Genomic DNA, 22248 nt, shown 5'->3' with positions numbered 1-22248 from the left:
TCACTATATTAATTACCCGTTGTTGATTGACTGCTATGTAGGAAGAAAACCCAACTCTATTTCAGCCTCTCTTAACTTCTGTTGATGTAGATATTTTTGTAATGTTCTGTTTCAATACTATGACTTCAGTGTCTCAGAACAATAATAGAAAATGAAGGTTTTGGGGGTTTTTTTGTCTTTTCCCTTCCCAGCAGACAAGCCGCAGTGGTGGGACTTGGCGTCTCGATTCTCTTTAGCCTGTAGAATGATAGAACGAGTCTGTATTTGAACCAAAGCTCCTGGCTTTGCATTACTCCTGTGAGATTTCCTACTTGCGTGGTGTTATTTCAGCTTTGTCAGAGAGCTGCAGCAAGAAGCCCAATTCTGAATGTTGAGGTTGAACCTTTTCTGCTACTGTTTGGTTTTAAATGTGTTGCTGTAGTTTAGCAAATAGATGTAGGCAAAGGCATTTACAGCTGGGAATAACTTTCAGAGTGCATCTTTTCTAGCTGATAAAGAGCTAGAATTAGTTAGGTCTCGATTAAGGGGCTCAAATTAAACTCAGAGCTGTGGTTCAAGTTATTTTTAGCACAGTGTGTCTGAGTTCTCCAAGAATTAACATGAAATCAGATGAACACACAAGTGACTAATTGTCATTTCCCAAAAAGCTGTCAGCAGGTGAGAAATATCTGATTTACTACTCCCTGGTAACTTGTTTACATACATCCTTCTGCAGCTTCTCTTTAAAACCAATAAAAGACTGGTTGTTTTCTATTTTATTTTATATTTGGTGAAGCTTAGCAATTTCACACGTGCATGCAGATTGCTGTGAATCAGGTCTTTTGATTTTTGCACAGGCCTCCTCAGTAATTACTTTTATATATTTATTTCTATACTTTTCTATATAGAAGACCTCATTTATAGAGTTCTGTCACTCATAAGGTAGCAATTATCTTTTCTCTCTAAATAGGCTACTCTGTCTTACGGGGTGTGTATAGTTTCTGGTTTCATTACTTGGGGGTTTTGCGTTGTTCTTGGCAAGTTATCCTAACTAAGAGAGGGAAAAGAGCAATCTTAGGTTATTCCTCCTTTGTTGTCCTGCTTGACTTTGAGAGTTGTCTGCTTGGAGCCCTGCGTTGCATTTGTGGCCAGGGGGATGGAATGTGTACGGGTAACTGCACTTTCAGAGCGCCGACCATTAATGTCATCTCTTTGTTAATATACACAGGTGATAAAATAACTGAACTGAAGGGGTTGTCATGGGTCATACGGAAAATGGTTTCTTGTAATTCAGTGAGTGATGAAAAACATTGACAAGTATTTTCCTTATTCCACAGCTTCCATTTGAAATGGAAATTTATTACATCCAGCACGTGATGCTTTATGTTGTGCCCATCTATCTGCTGGGGAAAGGAGGTAGGTTGGCTGTTCAGTCTCTACGTGTTGAACGGGTCCCACACAATGAAAACGCTGTGCTTAAATGGTTACCACAGGCTTTTCTCTTACTCCTTTTTACCAGTTTTCTGGTAATAGTTTCTGGTGTTGTGTTGGCGTTGTAACCTGGGTAGCAAAGACTTCTTCCGCCAGGCACTGAAATGGCAGTAAAAACGTCGTCTTGCCCAGAGGGATATCAAGAATCTATTGGCATAATTTGCACTGTCGTCTTGAGTAGCATCTCTGCTGTCTTGAAGTATTCCAAGCTGGTGGTGGGGTGCATTTTTAAGGCTTTGCCTTCCTGTGTGTCTCTAGGGAAGTACTGCAACTTAAAATGAGCTGAAAAAAATTATCATTATACCCCATGTAAATATTAATTGCCTAGTTAGATAAAATCCTGAAATTCTGAAGCTCTAATGAAATGTAGTGGCACGTATTAGTGAAATGCTTGCTTGTTATCTCTTCTAGCAACATTGTTAATACTGTGTTCCAATCACTTGTACCACAATCGTTGGGTAAGTCTGGGAATCCCAAACTGTTCCACTGGCAGTGATTTTTCTAATTGTCGCTCGTTAGAAGGGAACCATGTGTGTTCATCTGGTGTGATGCTCTGCCCCCATCTAGCGTTGACGGGCCTCCAGCTGCATTCCTAACAGACCAAAATTGTTTCATCCGGGAAATAAAAGATGATAATTTGTGGTCCAGATGCTCAGTAACCTGTAACGAAAACCCTGAGAATGTGATGTCAAGCAGTGGGATACGATTTAGCAAACTCTCAGAAGAACCACAGTCACCCTCTTCCATTGCGGTGAATCTTTTGTGTTTTATACCAGCAGTCACTTATAATCCTTCACACTTTTTTCACTATAGATTTGTAACCTTTTTGGTTTTGGCTGCTGAGTGAAACTAAATAAAAGTGATCCAAAGGAAAAAGAGAATTACCCTACTTCAAAAGATCATTCTTTTTCTTTCTCTTACCAGAGAAGTATGCAGGCCACGTTTAATTTTAACCCATTTTGGATAGCTCCAGTTTCTGGCAAATAATGCCGAAGTGCAGTATAGTTGTAGAAGTTACACAAACTCCCAGTCGGTGCAGAAGCGGGATGGGGGGACGGTGCAAAGAGCCCTGCAGTGTAGGCCATGACAAACCGAGCTCTCCTGGTCTCCTTAAATCACCTCTTTTGATGGCCTTGAAGGTCCCACTTAACATCATTTTAAGATGTGTATTTAATTGGCTTTAAAGTTTGGCCTTGAACATGATTTGATATTTTCCTTTGATGTTTGTTGGTTTGGTTGTTTTGAAGTAAAGCTTCTCTGTGTTCTTCAGTACCTGTTTTCTGGGGTTGATAGGACCATCCCTATAGTTTGATGGGCTTTGTGCTGTACAGTTGTCACCCTGGTGCCCTTTTCCAAGTGTTTGCCCTTTATTTACCAGCATTTGCTGCCATCTAATGTTGAGATGATAGCACTGACATGTCTAAAAGAACTTTGGCTAAAGATCAATGGAGATTGCCGTAGGCTGTGTATCCAATAACTGTTCAATTCGTGGCCGTTGGCTCCTGTTCACCTGCCTGACTGTAATTCCTCGTTAGCAAAACACCATGGAGTTTTGTGGTGGTTATGGCTGGTGCCACAGGAGACCTAATGTATGATTTTTGAAGGAAAAATTACTTGGCCTAAACAGTTTTGTGTATATTTTGTCATTTCACTAGCACCTTTTTTAAAGTACTGAGTAGAAGAACTGCTGCTATTTCTGTAACGAATATAAAGAATAGTTTCTGAGAGCAGCAGGTAATATAAGCCCCGTCTGAGCTGATTCTGGTGACAGTAGCTGCATGCAGGGAAATGGAAATCCTCTGGCATCAGGTAGTATTTTGGGATCTACACCGAATTCAGAGCAGCTGTGTGGGAAACAGTGCTTTTCAGGCTTATCCTCTTGAGAACGTTTTTCCTGTTTTCCCCTGGAAAGGAAGTCTGGTCTCTAGGCTGGCTCAGCAGGCCGCGCTGCCAGAATTAACTCATTGACCGAGGCAAATAAAATGGAAATCAATTAGCCCTCGCATTTTTATAGGCTCAAATATGAAGGAATTGTAATAGTTGCTCTGAGTTTTGGATTAATCAGGTTTACCTATAATTGCGAGTCTACTGAAGGCTGGAAAACTGGCAAAGCTCTATTGAATGCAGTGGTAATGAAAGCGAGACATTAATTAGGAAACAGACATTATTTTAACACCCTACTAAACTGAAAGAATGTATTATATTTAGGCTCTCATTCAAACAGAGGAGTAATTTTCTCCTGCATTATGTTTTCACAGAAATATTACTTTCTATTAAGTTGCAGTGTAAAAGAATTCGAGGCTCTTTGTTGATCTTTAAAGCCATGCTTCCATCTCCTAGACAGCAAACTTAACCAGATGGCATGTGCAAGGCCCACAGATTCGTGTTGCAGAAGCAGATGAGGAACCCCAAACTCTTCAGTCTATGTGAAATCCTTCCTATCAATGCTATTGAAATAATGAAGTTTAATTTAAACTGAAGTAGTCACTGCCGTGCTATTTCAACACAAGAGCAGATCTCCAACCTACTTGGATGACCCTCATTTGAACACTCAGCTGTCTGGGCCGTGAGTATTTTTGAGAATGCAAATAGTGCCAGGTTGGCAGTTGGATTACATTTTTGAAAGTGCTTAACATGCAAGAATTGGCCTGTGAATAGAGTGAAACTCATTGCTACCTATTGAAATGTATTTCCTATGTAAGCAGCTTGTACCAAAGCCAACACAGGCCGCTCAGACAACCACTCCGCTGGGTCTCAATTGTCCTGCTTGTTTCTGGTAACAGAAAATAGCCTGCACTGCTCCATTAAACAGTCGCCTGTCAAGGAGCAGGACTGTAATCAAATCTATAGTGATTATTTATCTAATGAGACATGTACAGAAAATATCCTAGGCATTAATTTGAAATGACTTTCCCAGAGCACACCTGGGAATCTGGAGTGCTCTGGAATATTTTTGTGTGAAGGTCATCGTTTCCTTTTTGTCACGTGATGTCCAAGTAATGCTACTGCTGAAAAATCACGCTATTCTTTTCAGGATTGCAAAGCATAGCAAGGAGGGATTTTTCTATGATACGGTGAGATCAAAAGTCTGTAGAGAGTCGCTAATGTATATTTTTAAGCTTTGCGATGGAGGTTGTAGCAGTGAGAGATTCTTTGCTGGAGGAACCTGACCAGCTCTCCCCCGTGACTTGTGAAACGTGATTCCCTGACTAGATTGAGGCTGGACACGAGAAGCTTGGGTTGGGAGCCAAGTTATGCCACCGATCTGTTTTGTCATCTTGTGCAGTTCCCTCAGCCTTTCAATGACTGCTTTCTCCCTCCACTCATGTTTCACAGCTGGGTTCTCCCGTCTGTTTTAGTGTTTATATGCTACCTGCACTGCAAGTCCCCCCAGATATCCAGGTCTCTGGATTACAGCTTTTCTGACACATCTTCCAATATTTAATCATATCCAATGGGGCAGAGAGCAGACAAAGGCAGATAAAAAATGCCATTGTATCTGGAACTCTACTTCTTATAGCAGCTGAGGCGCGTGACATTGTGCATCTTTTTCTTTTGCATCCCTAGATCAAGTCATTAAAGTCATAAGGAAAATAACTGTTTTTCCCATATCTTGCACTGAAATTTTCAGGTCTGCTAGGAAGAACCTTGAGAACTCTGTAAACTGTTTTTTCTTCTCACCATATGATGTTTGAGTATTTAATTCCAAAAATAGTCTTGTATTTAAGGGTGCTTTTATTAGATCCAGTTTCCTTGGTACATTCTAGATTACGTGGCTTTGTGTTTTGTCAGTAAACACAGTAAACAATGGGTTTTGACAAAACCCATTTTCAGGAGGAGAGAGAAGGGTGAACCCAGGAATAATGTGACATCTGAGTCTTCATTTGAAGGGAAAACTATTTTACGGTAACTGTGATATCTACTGATTATAACATTGTTTGTAGTGTATATCTCAAACTATCTCCAGAGCAGTTTTCATTTAAGAGCACAGTCTGTCATTAATGGATTGATTACTTCATACAGCTGTTCTGTTCCTGGGCGTTATTGATGCAGGTTTTGAATAGTTAAACAACCATAAAATTAAGAAGTGGCAATTAGGTTGTGTTCTCATGCCGCCCTGTGCTGGAACTGCCAATTCCTCGGTTAGCTCTGTGTGTGCTGAAGCCGTAGCTCCCATAAGAAGCTGGTGTTTAAGTATAAATAACCTGATTTTTAAAAATTCATTGTGCACTATTACAATATTTCAAAATCATGTGGTACTTCTGTGGTAGAAGGAAGAATGAGGTAAAAATCACTGGGGTTGGTGTAAAACCAGCAAATTTAATGAGGTGTAACATCTTCCTGCTGGACCAGGAGGAGGGAAAAAACTGATCAGGATGCTCCAGGTAAGAAATAAGGCTCTGGAATATTAATCACTGTAATGGTATTGAGGAGGTTATCAGCTAAAGCCAGATGCCCTGACATCCACTGAAGAGAGAGGGTTGTTCATGAGTGTTGGATGGACACAGCCGTTCAGCTGGAATATTGATGTATTCCTCTCTTTTCAAGGTATCTACACTCCAGAACCACTCTGCAATTTCTGGTGGGCTCTTTTATCCACGGGGTTTATGTTTGTGTATCATTTTAGCATCTTGCAGATTCTGGGATTGGTAAGTAATACAGGTTAACAAATGGATAGTTCGCAAATACATTTGAAGTAAAAACACTGACTAGTTTTTCTAAGTGTCCAGATATATATGGATAAGAGTAATTGCATGCAAATTTTTAATTGCGTGTTCAGTGGGCATTTGCATCTTGTCTTGCATAAGTATCGATAAAATATTATATAAATTTGTTATGTACCTGCGTAAATCCATCTATTAAATGCACAACTGAATTTGGATCCGCTTCCCTTCTGGAAGCTTGTGTGGAACAAAGATCGGCACCTAAACATTTTCGATTATTACGGTAATTCCAGAATTACCATTTTAGGCGTCTGAATCAGTGCAACCCGAAAATACTGTTAATTTATACATATGTTGTCACTTTCTCAGGCTACAGAAGTGAATTTGAACAACATGCTGTGTCCTGCCATCTCAGATCCTTTTTACGGGCCCTGGTATCGAATCTGGGCGTCCGGACACCAGACTGTCATGACCATGGCTCACGGGAAGCTGGTAATCCTGCTGTACTACAGCGCTGTCCCCGCTTTTAGATGTACCCTGGACTTGCTTAGACTCCCGCCTAAGAAAATAGACTGAAATGTCTCCCTGCAGAGCGGTACGTACAGGAACCCAAGATACTTCTACTGGAAAACAAAGAGGAGGGCTGAGAGGACAATGCATTTATACTTCTCCCCACAGTTTATTGCCTCAACAACACCTCTGTAATCAAGTGAGGGTTTTTTTAACTGCTGTTTCTCACTGCCTATTGCCAGTGGCAAAATTAGTGGCCTTATTCTGCAAAAGGTTCATGTTTTATACATTTTGTGTAGATTACAGTAGAATCTTGCTAAGCCACTGTTTAAAGTTAGGCCAGGATCTGTCCACATTCCAGCAAAGAGTGTGATGGTGCTACCTTGTTTTGACTTATTTTCCATTAAATATAAGTACACGTAGATCATAGGACAGGAAATAAAGCTGAATTACAGCTCTCCACTGCTGTGAACAGAGCACACGTTGAAGTGCATCGTCCTGGCACAACTCCTAGCACTTGAATGTTGCAAAATGGTCTCAGTGAAACGCTGTACACTGAGACTCCCAGCCCTAAGTGCAAAATACTGAGGTTCTACTGTATTTTCTTTAAGCTGGTTGAAAATGTTGGGGAACAATAACTCCTTAAAAATTTTTTAATCAACTGCTTAATTTCTAAGCTGCTGTGGATAAATATCTATCTGGCCAAGTCCCATCAGATTGTGATGCTTTGGAGATGCTTATATTCAAGTGAGTGGAAAAACACCACGTTGAAACAATTTCAGAAGCATAAGCTACGACAAGATATTTCATCCACTGTTCTGACTTTGAACAGAATGTTGTTTTCACTTCACTTAGACTGGAGAGGGAGTGGAGATACAAAGTCCAATGTGTAGACATCAGTTTTCTTCTTTACTTACTAGAGTTTGAAACATTCCTCCTCTGTTCTAGACTGGTTGTCACTCAGGAGAGTGGTTAGTGAAGAAACAAAATGAACCCGTGTTCTCCTTCTACAGCTCTAATACATTCTGTGCACTGATTTTAAATACAGATAGAAAATGGAATGTCGAATCAGTGCAGGCCTCTCCTGAAAATGGAGTGTTCCAGTTTCCTTGTATGACTAAATCTGTCAACGTGTCTTTTGGAGAAGAGGGTGCAGATAGGCAGAATAATAACAAGTAAACTGTGCGAACCGGTGCAAATGTTCCAAGGCTGGAGGAGAAACTGTTGGGCAGAACAATGGGAAATCTCGGGCGTCTTCCTCCAGATAGTTAATGGTGAGTCTGTTTTGCAGACTGTTGTGTTTCAGGGCTGCGGGAATTTTATTGTACAGAAGTTGATTGCAATTTATAGATTCATTGTGTTGTCAAAGCTGTGACTTGTAACATAAAACCATCATACCTCCTCCAGCTGGGCCACCTGCAGATGTATCCTCAAGTTAAGGTACAGTCATTTATACCTCAAGAAGCAAAATGTAAGAATGAGATGGGGTTGGCTTCTTTTTTTTCCTTTAAATATAGATGTTTTAATTGGTTTGGGATCAAATGGCTACTTCAAATATCTTTACTCCACCTCAATCAGAAATGTACTGTCCCAGGCTCTAATTTACAACTGGTTTCTGGCTTTCTTCCAGGCCTTGCTGTGTATAGATATACAGAATAAATATACTGTACTCTCACAACTTGAGGACGTGCAGCATATACCTAAACCATCCATCAAACATGTATAGCTAGTCTTAGTTAGACAGACTATACAGCTCCTTGTGGTTTTAATCAGAGTTCTTGAGAGAGCGCTAAGGACCAGTTGCTGATCCTGCAACTGTCCGAGTACATGATGAATTCCATCAAGTGGTCTCGCTGCTGCTCAGTAAAGCTGGGCTTGTGTTGATGGAGTCGGGCCTAAAGAAAGTCTTGAAGGCCTGAGCCAGCCTGTGGAAGACACTTAATTAGCTGCTGAACTGATGGAAGTTCTTGCTCTTTATTTCAGCAGATTCAATATTTTATGGTGAAATAGAGGATGTTGCTGGGAGATGCTGAGGTGCAGAGCGCTGGATGCTAAAAGCATGGCCCCCATTAATAGACTTCATCTGCTATGAGTAGCTGAATGAAACACGCCCATGGTCACCGTCAAGTGTATCATGGTTGGTTTATTTTCTTAAGAACTTGGCAACATGCCTTATCTTGGATTCAGTCCTGTTTAGAAGGAATGTTTGGTATTACAATAGAATGATTTTAGCCAAATTTCCAAATGTTATTTAGAATTATTATTTGCGTAACTTTACTTATCCGTGTTTTTTTTTTAATTACTATTTTAAAAAATAATTATTTTTTCTTCCGAATATCACAGCTACAGGAAAAATTTCTGAGTTATGTGAAAGTAGCAGCTCTTTTTTTGTTTGTTTTCAAACTACATTTCCTGTATCTATAGTCATATGCATCAGGGCATTCTCAGCCAGTACAAACCAGCTGCTAATTGCCCTCATTGGCTGCCTCTGGTCAATTAAGACTGCAGAAGCATTTAAATAAGCTCAGGTGTCTCACTCACAGCAGACTGTTTGCTTGGAATGCACGGTTTGTGAGCTCTTCTGACTGACTTAAGCTCAGGGGATGTTAAATACAGCCAACACGAGGGGTGTTGAGCAGGTTGTGGAGCTTGTTGAACTCTTCCATACCAGTTCAAGTTGCTAAACTGGCTAACGGAACAAGGTAGAAGGGGAAACCAACTATTGCACTCAATGGACTTTGGAAGCGTTGGGGCTGCTGTAAGAGATGGAAAACTGTTGCTTCTTTGCTTGTTGTATGATATTGACAAAGCTGGTGGAGAGTAGAATCATTTAGGTTGGAAAAGACCCTCAAGATGATTGAGTCCAACCATTAACCTAACACTGCTAAGTCCAGCACTAAACCATGTCCCTGAGAACCTCATCAACGTGTCTTTTAACCCCTCCAGGGATGGTGACTTCACCACTGCCCTGAGCAGCCTGTTCCAATGCCTGATAGCCCTTTCTGGAAAGAAATTTACCCCAATATCCAGTCTAAACCTCCTCTGCTGCAACTGAGGCCATTTTGTCTTATCCTGGCGCTTGTTCCTGGGGAGCAGAGCCCGCTCCCCCTGGCTCCAAGCTCCTTTCAGGCAGTTCAGAGATCAGAAGGTCTCCCCTCAGCTCCTGTTCTCCAGCTGAACCCCCAGGTCCCTCAGCCGCTCCATCACACTTGTGCTCCAGCCCCTCGCCAGCTCTGTTGCTCTTCGGATGTAATCCAGCACCTCCATGTCTTTCTTGTAGTGAGGGGCCCCAAAGTTAAATTATTCCCTCCCCTCACCCCTTTATGAAGGCTTTTTAAACTCGGTGTTTCATTTTGGTTTATGGTATGGTGCCACAAGAAACGGCATCAGCATAGCTTGAGACACAAGCTTCGCAGAAGGCACAGAACAGGTGGGAATGGGAGCAGAAAGGGAGCAAACTTCAGAGGCTCATGTCCTGGAACGTCACGTCCTCTGTTCCTCACATGTCTCTGGTGTCTGTTTGGAATATACATCAGACAGAGCTTGTTCAGTGTACAGGACACTGTTTGAAGGGGAAAGCAGCACGCTTCATCTCCATACAGGTTAGTTATTCTCCTCCCTGGCAGAGCCTGATTTCCTTTTCCCTGAATGGTTTATTTTATAGGCAGTGATGCTCTAGAGATGATTTCTTTGGTTGCTTTTATGCTTATTTATGCTGGAAATTAAAGAGCAAACCTGTAGTGCTGTTGAAGGCCGACTGCCGTTCTCTCCTGTGGCATCATGCACACAGTCCTCGGCAAGAGAACTCGGAGCTGTCCCACAGGACCCGGTGACGGGATTTTTGCATTGCTGCAGCGCAAGGTGCAATTGCAGGGGGAGTGCAGGTTCTCTTTGGTCAAATGACCCTAAATCTTTTGCCACAGCACTAAGAGATGTGAGAACGTGAGCAGCAGCTCTGGGGCAGCGCGGGAGGTGCCTGGACAGGCTGTTGTGGCAGCAGCAGCCGAGTGTCCCTCACACCTGGGTGACCACAGCGGGTCGGGCACAACACCAGAGAAAATCCTGATGCAGCGCCGCTGCACAGGGAGGGTGGGATGTGTTAAGGTGTCTGCGCCCTCTACTCTCCTGATTTTTAGCACTGCAGGCACTTCAAACAAAAGAAACAAGGAGCGATGCGATTGATGACTCTGCCAGTGAGCGGCTGTTTAAATTTGCCTCCATTTGTACACAGAAACAAAGCATTAGCACCTACACTAAACTTGTTTGTGGATGCAGCCTTAGGGTAAGCAGTCCTCCAAAGCAGAAGATGAGCTGGTGCAATTCTGCACCACAGAAACATCTGGCGATGCAGCCTGTGAGCACGGAGGTGGTTGTGCCGAGGCTCCGGCTGTCCGGGTCCACGCCGGGCTGCTTTCAAGCATTCAGACCCTGCGCGCTGCTTTGGGCTGTATCTTTTTAACTTCCTCCTATTTAAGCACCAAAGAATTTGCGTCTTGTTTCTTTTGAAGTGTGAAAAATAGCAGCTCTTGACCACGCTTGTGTAAATCACTGAGATGGCACAGCCTATGAACACGGTGTGGTGTGGTGTGGGCTCCACTGCTTGGGAGCGCACCCGCCCGTGCTGCAGACGCTGCCTTGCTGAAGTGCGAGAGGGGAGAAGTCAGGTTCTAGAGTACCTCACTGTAGCTTTATCCATCTGTTTCTGGCCACAATCAGGGTTTTGATATATCTGTATATTTGATAATGTCTTGTAAAGTCCAATTCTATTTTCCTTTCAGAAATAACTGTTTGCAAACCATTAAATTACTGTACTTTGCTTTTACGTCCTATGTCTTGCACCTAAACCACAGGCATTTGTTTCCTATACTAATGGAAAAATGGAAATGTACTGTTTTTCTCACTGTTGCAATTTTTTTCACTGGAGGTGGATTCTCAGGCATTGAATCAGTCCTAATAGTTAACAGAGCGCTGGAAAGGCCAGAGCCGAGGAAGCGAGTGTATGTCAGCCCTTCTGTTAGGAGGCAAAAGGTTTCTACACACAGACAGGTCAGCTTTTGATGTTTTCATTTTTACAGTAACAAGACTCATAACAAATCTGTTGGTTTCTGTGGTCTCGTACGTAAAGTGCTATTGCCGTAAATCTGTCTTGCAGCTTTTAGTGTAACTTAGTCAAAGCCAAGCTGGTTTTTCTTTTTTTTTAAATGGTTTTATTTTTAATTCAGGGTCAATTTTGTACTTTTTAAAAGTGGTTTCTGCATTCAGCGAGTCACGATCCCAACGCTGCAGAGGACGCGGCGGGCAGAGCACCCCGGCCCCATCCAGGCTGTGCCAGGACCCGAGCTCTGCGGTTCAACCCGCGCTCTCCGGGCACACACGGGGCGGACGGGAGAGGCTCCGCTGCCACGTGCTGCTCCTTCTGAATCATTTCTAAGAATGGTATCAATTTTGTAAACTTTATAATGTGCTAAAATTTGGTTATGAGGTAACATTTACAGATGGGGGTAATTTGTGTACTTGGTTGGGGTTTTTTTTGTTTCATATTTTGGTCTGATGGGGTTTTTTGTCGTTGTGCCCTAAGTCCAGATCACTGGGCGAATAGTTGTTAAACCTTTGAATTAAAACAAATAAATGCGTTTTAACCGATAACTGTAGTTTTGTTTTCATTCTGATCGTGCCAGGCACTGAGCCCGTCTCGCTTAAGACTTTTTATAACTAGGTAAGAAAAGCAAAATTGACTTTCCGCTTCAGTTTGTAACATTAACAGTTAAGAGTCACAGAGGGGCTTTAATATTAGATAGTGGATCATCACATCAGATGAGAACAGGGATTCTGGTGTTGCCGGGTGAGTCTGGAAGCGGGAAGGAGGATTTCTAGGAGCTGTTGTCGTTTCCGTGGGACCTGTGCCTGTTGATCTGTCCAGCAGCAGCAGCCAAGCCCGGCTTTGCTGGCAGACCTCGGTGTCGGCCATAAATCCTTTAATGGCTGTTTAAATGTTCCCTGTCCGTGTCTTTCAGGTAAAGAACTCAGGAACCAGTATCTGTTCCTGTTCTACGGCTCTTCGGTAGGAAATCGTAGAACACGTGCAGAAGTTCTCAGCTCAAAGCTTCGTTCAGAAAGCCGCTGTAATTAAGGTACTTAGAGAATCTCATACCATAGGTGATAGCAAAGTAGTTTTAATGCACTTCAGAAATGTTTCTGGTTGCCATTAAAAATATATTTAAATAGACTGCAATTATATTGTGACTCCTGCATCTCAGCCAGGCAGGTATTTCATTGTGAAAGGTTCCTGTATTATTATACATGCACTGTAGAGGTTTTAAGCTTTCACGCAGAGGAGCAGCAGAACCAATTCTCACCTTGATTTCTCTTGAACAGTAAAAAGGCTGATAAAACCAAAGCAGAAATCTAGTGAAGTGCTTCGTGGAAACCTGAGATGAACTAAGCAGGCAATTTCCTTTGCCAGGCACTGCTAATTATCCTCTGCATCTAACTGTAAGTCAGCCTTTCATTGTTTAATAGCAACGTATATGTAGGAATAAGCAAGTTTCCACCTCTGAAACATCCTTAGTACTATTCTGCTAGTTTGATTGTTACGGTGTAATAACTACACAGCTGGCTGAAGGAGCAAGAAGAGTGGGAAGGTTTTGGTAGGCAGTCTTAACTAGCTGTACGTCACAAAGGAATGGAGTTTTAGGCAGGTTTTACCCAGTTCTAACTAATGATACCAAATCCGCGAGGTACTAAACCAACAGCGGAACCTATTTGCTTGGGCAAGTTTTCTCTTATAGGGTTTTTTTATTTTCCAAACCAAGGTTTCAATGCAAATGGAGTAACGGTTGCATCGATCTTCAACATCCAAACGTTACAGGGATCTTACTGGTTTGTTCTCAAACACTGCATCTGCAGACAGGAGATGTGTTAACACTGAATTAGTCAAAGGCAAACAAAGCCAGTTCTAAAATCAGATCTGAATTCCAGGGACGCGTTAACAATTTCTTGCTTTGTCTTGGGAACTCTCCTACTGAGGAAATACACTCCCTTTAATTCAGACTCGGTAGAAAATGTCTCCCAGTGCACTAAGAATTAGGCTGAGGGCAAAAAGTTCTCCAAGTGGGATTTACCTGTCTGGCTGCTCGGTGTTGTCACCAGCTGGATGGTGGGTTTGCTGGTTCCTGCCCTCTCCCGTAAAGCAGCACAGCTCTGTGGCCGCCCGGGGATCCAGACCTGCCACGGTTCAAGCTGGTGACGAACTGAAGCTGCTGCGATCGGCTCAAGTAAAACCATTTAAAACTGGCCCCGCTGTGTTAAGCTTTTGGGGAAGGCGAAATGACTCCTCCCCACCCTCCTCCTGTTGAGTCATGTTGCTCCCCAAGTAGTTTGGCAATGTCTGGTTACTCCAGTAGAACTGGTTCTACAGCAAAGCTTTGCTTAGAAATGTGGAAAGCGCTTCTCCCTCGCGGTGCCCGAGCAGCCCGAGCCTGGACAGAACTCCCTGATTCCAGTTGGGCATCAAAGCAGGAAAACAAATCACTTGTATGAACACTGATAAACACACGGATACAAATAATGATATCCCTGATGCAACTAATACAAATGCCAATTTAACTTGGAGCATCCACAACCTGTTCCTACAGCAAAATGGGAAGAGTCAGTCACAGGGAAATACTCCTAACGCGTCATTAGCCCTTAATGAGAGCACTAAGTGCAAATACTTACATAAAAATAATTGACCAAGCCGCACAATTAAGCAGAGAAACATAAAAAGAAATGGTGATTCTTTTTCCTTATTTTATTGGGTAAATGATTTAAAAGGTAATAACAATAGTGTTAAAACTACTACAATATCTTTCCACAGCCATATCTCACAGACCCACAGATAACCTTCTAGATTTTTTTGTCTTTTTCCTCATTTTTCTCTTTTTTAAGCCATACTTATATTAAAATGCCCGTTTCAACAGTTTCTTCACACTAACAGCAATTAAATGTGGAAGGAAGGAGGATCTAGTTATAAAGGAAGGGGGTTCGGGTGATCTGTGATATTACTGTAATCAATCAAGTCAGTAAGGAGGGAAGGAAAGGACAGAGGCCCCCGAGCTACTCCAGGCAGCTCCGAGCCCCTTGTGTCACCACCGTGTTCACGGCAACTCAAGATGCTGGTGAACCTTTTAAAGTAATTTCTTTTCTTTTTTTTTTTTTTTTTGGTAACATATAAAACACTAAAATAACTTAGAAACTAGATCCAAATATCTCGAAAAGAATCAACTTTGATATACAAAAAACAGTCAGAAGTTGTTACAAAAGTTCCAAACAAAAGTTGGTTTTCTCAGTGCGTTTATGTACCAGCGCAGTTACTGGGTCCAGAGCAAACAAAGAGGTTTCTCTCCTTTATTTTTTGACAGTAATAAAAAACGAGGAAAACATATCTTTGTATATAAAGAATCACTGCTGGTCTTAAGAATAAATGTAACCAGAAACCCTTAAATCTGAGAGGCACACTTTGGGTTCCTTTTTTTTTTTTTTCTATTTTTTAATCTTTTTTTTTTTAAACATAAAGGAAAGTCACCAGTTTATTTAAATGGAGGAGACACTCTGACTCCCCAAATAAACTTAATTAACATCACTAGCAAAAAATCAGTTAGAAACTGTACAAAAATAAAAAAGTTAACACCTTCAATCCTGCAGGGCTGTCGTAAGGACGGGAAGGCAGGCTTAGGAGCAGCATCTGGGCATGGCTGGAGGCGTCTTTGGTTCGATCCGACACACACAGGAGGTGTAACCTACTCCAGACAACAAGGTTGAGAAACCCGCACATTTGAAGACGAGTCGAGAGGTCCGTATACAAACGCCGGGGTGTGCAAATGATTTGGCTGCCTCGGTGGAACGGGAGGTGTGAGGTCAGAGCTGCGCCGCGGCCCCGTGGGGGACGTGGGGACACGTCGGTGCTACCGGCCCGGCACAGGGCGCCGCTCGCCGCCGGGCTACGTCAGAGTTTAGGTCAGCTCTACGGTTTTGTTGTCTAACTCAGTTCACAGAACAGGGTTTTTAGGAACATTAAGCGAAAGAATTTAAACAACCAAACAACAATCTCTTTAGTGAATAAGGCAAACTGAGTAGTGCTCAGAAACATTCGCATTCCAACTTAAAAAGCAGAGAAATAAGCTACTTGGTTGTACCTTAACTTCTTTTAAAGTACTCCAAATTAAAATAAACAATACAAATCTGTATCGAAAACCAGCGACATAGCTCAAAGGTACTGACCGTAGCTCGCAGGGAACGGCTCCTGGGGAGGCTTAAACAAACAGACCTGTTCTGTCCCAGTGCGTGTCACAGTGAACTGCACGGTGTGTACAAAGAAACCCACAATTACACAGAAACAATCCAAAGCGTTTCAGCACTCGCGTGCTGAGGAGGTAGGTGCCCTAGAACACTGTGGACAGGCTGATTATTCCGATCTTTAACAACAACAACAGCATATCATACAATCTGATTGACCACAGACTCTGTAACAGTTTAATTAGTGATACAAAACTCTGGTCCAGAAGGGTCTGGCGTTAACTCAGTTCAAAGCACACCTTTACAGTTTGTATAACACCCTTTTAACTATATTTTTAAGCAACAGCTACTAAGAGATAGACAAAAATGCATTGTGCATTATGCTGGATACAAAAAGGAGACAAAACTATCCTTTTCCCCCCCAAGCCATGGTGGGAAGTATTGCTGACCTTGTCCTTAAAAACCTGCAGGATTGTTTATTCATCAGTATATCATTATTACACTGGTAAGAAATTCTGTATAACATCTGCATATATCGAAGATTTTTTTAAAAAAATCTGATATGATTTTAGATCCGCATGACCAGTCACGTGACCTGCTTGAGGTTGATTAGCACCTTTCAATACATATATATTTCTATATATAATAGATCTTTTTTAAAAAACATCTACCGGTGCGCTCATACGGCAGCATGAGCGCGCCGAACGAGATGACGGCTAGAGATGGGGGCGGATGACTATTTGCTCTCTATTTTTTGCAGCAGAATGGTTCCGTTTGTGCTCAGTTTCCCTATAAGGGCAAGGAAAAAAAAACCCAACACAACTCTATCAGGTAGCCACCGCTTCACCATTTCCACTCGAAGACGAATCCATTTAAAAGTGTTCCCCAAGTAGAAACAAGACAACAGTGACATCCAAAATAGCTTCTGTATAAACATCTAGTAATTTCTGCAGCTTCTGGCTGGCTTCTCGTGGCTCCTGAAATTTCAGGCCCTCTGCTTATAAATTAAGGCATCACAACTGAAAATGTTAATATTTGGACATCAAATGCTGTGGATGAAGGAAACACCTACGACCTTCTACAAGAACCTCCATTAGAACGAATGAGAAAGCTAACCTGGCGGAAGGGATGAGCGCTATTCACCCACATCTGGGTTGAAAACTTACCCAAACGTTTTCACAATTAGTCTGATTTTTTTTCAACAACTGAATTTTAACGGATTTTGTCCATTTGTATTTTACATCTATATATCTACAGACATTCATTATGCGAAATTACCGGGATTTCTGCTTCCTGTGCTTCACTCGCTCGCATTAGGAAGGTCTTTTCTAGAACAGACGGCGTGCGTTGTCCCTTACAATTTGCACCGTTGTTGGGAGCACGTGAGCAACCGGCTCCCAGCAAATACTGGGTTTGCAAATACACCGCACAGGCCTTCTGCTACACCCTGGATTTACAGCAGGAAAAGCTTCCAATTAGTTGTCTTTGTTCTGCCCTGTGGAGGGGTGTCAGTTACTACACCCAGTATTAGAGCTCACAAGAACTATTCCTGTTGACGAAAACAAGTCAAATTACGGCATACTTGTCCTGTGCTCGTCCACAACAACCTTTTTTAAACAATAGTTAATTTATCTAACTATTCAAGACTTGATAAAACTCAAAAAGGTCAAAAGCAGAACGAACAAATCTGGGGTTTTTCTTCTCTAAAACAGGTTTGCTATTAAAAAATAATATTACTTAAAAAAAGAAATCCCCAAAAACCTGACAGCAGAGCAGAGTCAATAGTTTGCTAGAATGTCTGGCTTATTTGCTGTGTTTTTCCTATGAATGTTACATACAGGTATATAGTTATGTCATAGTCAAAGGCACTAAAATCTAAATCCATTTTCTTCCCAATATGAAATCTGTTACTCACCAGCCCGTTTTTAAACCAAATGCCACTCCTAACGCGAGCTCATCAGGAAGGCATCGGCTCATTACAAACGTGTCTCGGTGACAACTGTCCACAGGGCCGGACTGTCCTCCATTCCCAGCGCAGAGCGGGAGCCAGAGGTGCCCGGTCACCCCCCAGTCACGTCCTGGCCCCTCGGAAGATGCTGCCGTGTGAACGTCACCTCCCATTGTACCTGCACTCGCTCCTCTTCATCCGAAAAAGCATTGTATGTCACCTTCGGCATTTTGGCTGAATGTGCTGTATATAGCTACATGAAATCTTTACTGGGGGGGGGTGAGATGTTGTACACAAAACATTATTAAGAATGTTATGAAAATGCAATTCATTGTCTAGTATATACCTGAATCTGATATGTTTCGTTCCCTGTCACACCTATTAATGAAAAAGCCACGAACACCTTTTTGCTAAGCAAAGCATCCCTAACTGTAATCCTTCAACTCTTCCTTCCATCCACAGTCACAGAAAGCCTTGATTGATATAATTCAACGTTAACGAAGTAGAAATTTAAAGTTTCATAAAAAACCCGAGGGCTATATATGCTGCAAAAAAATCTGCAGTGACTCAATAATAAAAAAAGTATGGGATCTTTGTAGTAATGCGTTTTTTCCCTCCCGTTGCCATGATGAGCTCAACCAAGTGCGAAGCCTCAACACGGCAACGGAAACTATCATCATAAAATGGTACAGTAATAGAGATAGCTAGACCAGGACGGGGCAGGGTCTCCGGGGAAGAGGTCTGCAGAGAGGTCCAGTGACTGGTCATGCGGCTCAGTGTCAGGAATAATGGTTGTACGGTGGAAGGGGGTGCCCGATACCATTTTGGAAGTGATGATGCTGACGATGGGCAAGGTACTCTGTGTAGCTCATCGTCATCTTCTCACTACGGTACCTAGAAAAGAGCAAAGAGGCAAATTCAAGAACTGTCACCAGGAAGCTGAAAGCAGCGCCAAGAATACGGCGGGAGTGGTGCGTTTGTTGAACGGTGTGTTTAATGGTGACGGCGCTGCAGGAATCAGAGGAGCCTCAGTTGCACGAGGGCAGGGGGAACCGCCGCGGCTCTCGGGGCCATTCCTGAATCACACGACAAATCACAACGTGCGTGCTTAGGAAAAGTATTTTAAGCAAACACAACTGTTAAAAATTGCTGCCCCAAGCACAGGGAATAGAAACTCAAGATCATTTATTGAGAATGTCCCGTGTCTTCAGCCAACTCTACGTAAAACCTGGAAGAAAAACTGTAAACAAGCACTACACATTTTTGGGCTGTTTTTAAACAATCAGTATCAATTGCCTGCCAGAGTCTGCTTTGAAAAATAATCCCAGCTACATTACACGGAGTTACGTTCTTTTTAGACTCGATCATTGAATATCTCAAGTTGGGAGGGACCCATGAGGATCAATTCCCTTGCAGGATTACCCAACACTAAACCATATGATGAAGAGCATTGTCCAGACACTGCCAGGCCCTGGGGAGCCTGTTCCAGTGACGGTGAAGAACCTTCTCCTACCGTCCCATCTGAGCTTGCCCTGGCGCAGCTTCAGCCCATTTCCTCAGGTCCCATCCAGTTTTGGTTTCCTGGCAAAATATATTCCTTATACATCGAGGTGCACAGAAATTGTCATTGAGGAGCTATAGCACTGTTACTCCTCTCCTCAGCTATCTCTGTTCTTTTTGAACTGAAGGTAAGGTATAAAGCTGAAATACATAAAAAGATGCGGGTTCTCCAGTTGAAAATTTAGCTGGATTCTGGAAATCCTTCCTCATTTAACCCTCAGAACAGCACATTTTCCTTGGTCTCAGCTACTCCACATAATCAGATTCCTGTAAGAATCCAGCCGTCTGGACAGTCACTGGGACACGTTGTCTTTGTTCTTCATCCACAAGATCACTGGACAAGTAATTCCTCTACTATTAAAATATTTGTCTTTCTAAGAAATGCTTTGTGTTCTATCTGGTCTAAACGTGAACTACTAGTAAGTAACAGCAAGATCTGTAGATGGAAGACGACAAATGTGGAAGCTGAAAAGAACCAACATCTCAGACCTTGTCCTCTATGAGTGAATTAACAACCAGCAGAATCTGACTATTTCCCATGTCTGAAAGGACTGAGTTTAATGATGGACAAGGGAGTCAAGCCTAGCTTATAGGCAGCTGTATTAGGGAGGAAAGAAATTCCAACGAGATCAAGACACAAACCCAAGATAATATATACAACATTTATAGAACTCATCTGGTGACCCTGTTAAGTCCCTAAAAGTTGATAAAAGGAAGTATAACAGTTTGTTATTTGTATCAATAGTACGTCAAGTGGGGCCTCTCTAAAGATCAACAGTCTAGATTAAAAAAACCTCTTACTTCTCCAAGCATGGAATGGCTAAGTAGGGCTTAGCAGTAATTTTATCCTGCAAACTTCTCAAAAGATAGAGTTTTAGAGGCGTTCTTACAGACGCTTCCTCCTCCACCCTTCCCCGTGTAACTACAACATTATGGGCAGAATATCTGCTGCTAATTCTGAAACATTTTTACTCCCGCCCACTAAGAACATTTTCTTAAGTTACCGAAGTGAAAACACAGCAGCGCAAGAGTGACACTGCGGAGACAAACCAGGCAGGTACCCTGATGTATCCGAAGCCTGATATTTAACAACGGCCTCTTCTTTTTGCTGAGCGGCACTAAGCCCCGTGTGGGGCATCGATGTTCTCACTGGTGTGGCCAAAGGAAAGAAATCGTTAGTAATACATACAGGAACTACGAAGATCTGCACTGAGCACCGATGAGGAATGAGCCGGTGACAGTGTGACAAGAACGGCGCCCATCGGTGGTGTCCCCGTACCTGGTGAGCTTGATTGTTTTCCTGAAGTCGTTAGTGATCGGAGCTTTGTAGCCTCCTTTCCTCAATAAGGAATCTATGGTTTGAATGTGGTCCCATCCTGTTGAATTGGACAGTGGGGAAAAATAGTGAGAAACACATCAGGAAGAAGAACAGATGTTGCAAAAATACAGCGCGTAGCGTTATTGGTACTAAAGTGCTGCAGAAAACTCAGAATATTCTTCCCTGCTCAAGAGCAGGTGGAAGAAATACGACCTATGGATTTCTTTACATGCAAAGTTCGCTCTATGAACAACACACACGTTTTTAACTCATAGTTGAAATAGTTTAAGAGTGGACCCAATATAGGCAGGTGTCCTAGATGTGGGACAAGATACCAAATTAAACTTCTCTGAAATGCTGGGGTGTGATCGTGTATCACAATCACTTCATCGGTTACAAATGGCTACGACAGCAGGAAAAGTTACATTTCTGTATAAAATCAAATTCAAAAGAATTATGAGCTGAACGCGTGCAGAGAACTTCAGAGATCAGAATTCTTCATAAATATCACTTAACTTCACAGTGATACGTCTCATTTCAGAACTGCTACGTTACGTTAGAGGGGTCTGGGCAACAAATGTCTTGGAAAGCCTCTGAACCTTCAAGTGCCTCTTTGGAACCACAATTCCCAAGTGAAGATGATCCTCGGTAAAGGTCCCATCCTGTTCTGAGGGGATCAACTCCAATATAAAACGCGCAGTCGGAGTCGGTTGCTCGGTCCAAACGGTTCCTACTTAACCAAATCTACTCCAGATTTTTAATTCACTGGGTAAGTCTGCGCCTCTATTAAAAGGGACTTCAACAGTATTATTTTGGACTTTCATCTTGAAAGTAATGCCCTTTCATCCATCAAAAAATCCAGGGAGGCCGTTTCTAAAGGGAATGCAGCACTAGCAGAAAGTACAAAGTTGGAAAAATATATATATACATATATATTATTGCAAATTTAGGAATAAATCAGCTGTTAAGATAATTGATCAGACATCTCATCACTTAGTAGAGTATTTGCACGTCACTAATATCACAGCAGAACAAGTACAGGAAGCTTTTAACACCTGCACCGTTGCCAGCGCTGTTACCACCCCTCCGTATTTTATTTTCCTACAGCTCCAACGCACTTATAACTTGTTTAAATACCACGGAACCCGCCAAGGGCGCTGAAACAGGAGGGACTTGGCCTTTCGTAGAAGAGCCTCCTTACAATTCAATATCGCTCCATCATCTGACCGCAGCGCAAGGTCAAATATTGCGTTTTAGATTTAAATCTATGTTTAAATTCTTCACCAGATCATACGAAATAAAGTGCAACAATGACCTTGCTCCTTTGCAACCTCCGGTAAGTAGGTGGCGGTGCGTTTTGATCCTTTTTCATTGATGAATTCTATTCTAATGCCATGTACACCCACCTGCAAGAAATTGGCAGCTTTTAGTACATTAAAAAATATACATACACAAGAGATTTCTAACATGATAAAGCCCAGAGTGTGAAGCATTTGGTGGTTAAT

At 42.3% G+C, this 22248-nt stretch overlaps 2 protein-coding genes across 7 annotated transcripts in view; one reads left to right on the top strand and one right to left on the bottom strand.

Moving 5' to 3' along the window:
- The window catches only part of TMEM164 (transmembrane protein 164), a 32214-nt gene extending 19924 nt beyond the window's left edge, over positions 1-12290 (top strand). For 2 of the 4 annotated variants that reach the window (XM_065077266.1, XM_065077265.1), the window contains exons 5-7: positions 1317-1395; positions 6019-6119; positions 6504-12290. In XM_065077266.1, the coding sequence (XP_064933338.1) occupies positions 1317-1395; positions 6019-6119; positions 6504-6710 (387 nt within the window). In that variant the 3' untranslated portion in view covers positions 6711-12290. Of the gene's footprint in view, positions 1-1316; positions 1396-1881; positions 1929-6018; positions 6120-6503 lie in introns of all 4 variants that reach the window. The other 2 variants (XM_065077267.1, XM_065077268.1) reach the window with 2 other exon arrangements.
- Positions 12291-14418: 2128 nt separating this feature from the next.
- Positions 14419-22248, bottom strand: part of AMMECR1 (AMMECR nuclear protein 1) — a 92168-nt gene continuing 84338 nt past the window's right edge. For all 3 annotated transcript variants that reach the window (XM_065077260.1, XM_065077259.1, XM_065077261.1), the window contains 3 exons: positions 22059-22149; positions 20705-20801; positions 14419-18759 (listed from right to left, as the gene is read on the bottom strand). In XM_065077260.1, the coding sequence (XP_064933332.1) occupies positions 18645-18759; positions 20705-20801; positions 22059-22149 (303 nt within the window). In that variant the 3' untranslated portion in view covers positions 14419-18644. The remainder of the gene's footprint in view (positions 18760-20704; positions 20802-22058; positions 22150-22248) is intronic.

This window comes from Columba livia, chromosome 12, assembly GCF_036013475.1.
Source record: "Columba livia isolate bColLiv1 breed racing homer chromosome 12, bColLiv1.pat.W.v2, whole genome shotgun sequence".
NCBI lineage: Eukaryota > Metazoa > Chordata > Aves > Columbiformes > Columbidae > Columba > Columba livia.
Note: the sequence above shows the minus strand (reverse complement) of the source record. Positions and strands in the feature narration are given on the sequence as shown.